This window comes from Lathyrus oleraceus, chromosome 6, assembly GCF_024323335.1.
Source record: "Lathyrus oleraceus cultivar Zhongwan6 chromosome 6, CAAS_Psat_ZW6_1.0, whole genome shotgun sequence".
NCBI classification, from domain to species: Eukaryota; Viridiplantae; Streptophyta; class Magnoliopsida; order Fabales; family Fabaceae; genus Lathyrus; species Lathyrus oleraceus.
The window spans coordinates 185,909,542-185,911,584 of NC_066584.1; the positions used below are offsets into that span (position 1 = coordinate 185,909,542).

The window sequence follows — 2,043 nt, forward strand, 5'->3', positions numbered from 1 at the left end:
TAAAATGATAATATGATCAAAGGTGTTGTAGTGATTAGTTGTTATAACGTGTTGGAATAGTTGTAGTTTTTTATCTTTAGATGAAGTTGTTATTATGTTGTAATCTGTCTTGTGTTGTAGAAGATAATGTTACGCTTCTAATAGAACTTGTTGTTGGAAAAAGGAAATACACGAAATATAATGAAGATTGAATATACTAAAACTTCAGACATAACTAAGTAGAAGGGTCAGGCCTGGTTGGACAAATACCACACCTCCTTTTTTCTTTTTTAGCGTTGTCCATTTCAGTTCTAATCTGACAACTGTTTGGGCGACCTTTCTTGTTTCTCCGCATGCGGTCGTTGTGGCATAGCGTGTCACCTTCATATTGTGGTCAACTTATTTCGGTCGGGATCCCGATGAAACTTTCCTCGTAGATCTTAAATACGTTTACAACTTTGAACACGTCAGCTATATGCACAGAATAGTCTTGTCTTATGCTTGAACACGCTGCAATAACATGTGAGCAAGGGACATGAAACGTTTGGAATCTTCCACACTCACACGTAAGATTCTGAAGGTCGACGTTGTAATGGGTAGTCGGTCTGCCGTCACTATGATGAACAGTTTCCTGGACCAGGAAGCAGGATCTCTCACGATCAAATTGCATGATTGTGTGGCTATTTGATTTGATTACTTCCTCCTCAATTCCCTTCATGCAGTTTTCAGTGAACAGTTTGCCAGAACCCAACATTTTAGTCCAATCATATCCTCTTTTCCCAAACAGTGTGCCCATTTGATAATATGTTGATTTTACCAAAGCGGTAATAGGTAGGTTGCGTGTGGATTTTAAAACTGAGTTCATCGATTCTGCGAGGTTGGTAGTCATATGACCCCAACGTTTCCCTCCATCAAATGATCTCGTCCATTTTTCTCTTGGAATATTGTCTACCCATTGTAACGCTTCTATGTTAACCTTACGTATCTCTCCCCTGTAGTATTCATATGTTGCCTCATTTAATGCATACCCTAAAAATGAAAAGGAAAACTAAATTAGTATGTAAAAGTTAATTTTAGATATGGTAACAAAGATATTTTTTGGAAGATACCCATGTTAATAATTTTTTTCCGAAGTTCCTTGTCTTTGAATTCCCTCATGAAATTTTGAGCTATGTGTCTGATGCAATAGACGTGTGAGGAGGGAGGGTGTTGCCAACCATTATCCGGGTTATTATAGGCACTCTTTATTGACTGATGTCGATCTGATATCAAACATAGGTTGGGTTGTGGTGTCACATGCATTCTAAGATTTCTCAAGAAAAAACTCCATGCTTCTCCGGTTTCACCCTCTACCAATGCAAAAGCTATTGGAAATATGTTCCTATTTCCGTCTTGTGCCACAGCCATTAACAAAGTTCCCCTGTACTTTCCATATAACCATGTGCCATCTACTTGAACCACCGGTTTGCAGAATGCAAAACCCTTGATGCATGGTTGGAAAGCCCAAAAAAGGCGGTGAAAAACTCTAGCACCACTAATTTGAGTCCCTTCATTTGAAAATATAGGAAGGGTCTCGAGTTCTATTATAGTACCTGGTAGAAATGTTTTCATGACCAACAACCATTGCGGCAGGTCGTTGTATGAAGTCTCCCAGTTTCCATAAATAGCAGCGATAGCCTTATTCTTTGAAATCCATGCCTTTTTGTAAGAGATTGTGTAGTTGAATGTCTCCCGAATATGAGCGATGATGTGTTTCACTTTTAGTGAGGCATCATTGTTGATTAGAGACTTGATACTGTTACATATTAGATTAGAGTCAATTTTTCTATGATCTTGAGACATTGTGGAAGACATGCATGTGTGTGGACCGCTAACCTTAGTGATCACCCACTTACCACTCCCCTTCCCCACATATGCTCTGCATTTGAAGGTGCATTCTTCGTTAACACACTTGATTATGAGTCGTTTAGAATCGGACTTATAAACGGAATAATCAAGACAGTTTCTGATGTGAAATTGGCGAATGGCGAATACACATCCCTCTTTGCTATTAAATTCCATGTC

General features: G+C 38.9%; 1 protein-coding gene across 1 annotated transcript; it reads right to left on the reverse strand.

Moving 5' to 3' along the window:
• Positions 1-373: 373 nt before the first annotated feature.
• On the reverse strand, positions 374-1,821 carry LOC127094667 (uncharacterized). The gene is made up of 2 exons (XM_051033473.1): positions 1,089-1,821; positions 374-1,008 (listed from the first exon to the last, which is right to left on the reverse strand). Exons 1-2 carry the CDS (start codon positions 1,819-1,821, stop codon positions 374-376), a joined length of 1,368 nt encoding a protein of 455 aa, XP_050889430.1.
• Between the last annotated feature and the right edge of the window lie 222 nt (positions 1,822-2,043).

Excerpts from the sequence above, each read along its gene's own strand:
- LOC127094667 (XM_051033473.1), bottom strand. The coding sequence starts at position 1,821 with ATGTCTCAAGATCATAGAAAAATTGACTCTAATCTAATATGTAACAGT. Across the intron at positions 1,009-1,088 it reads GAAAAAAATTATTAACATGG|GGTATGCATTAAATGAGGCA; the intron begins GTATCTTCCAAA and ends TTTCATTTTTAG.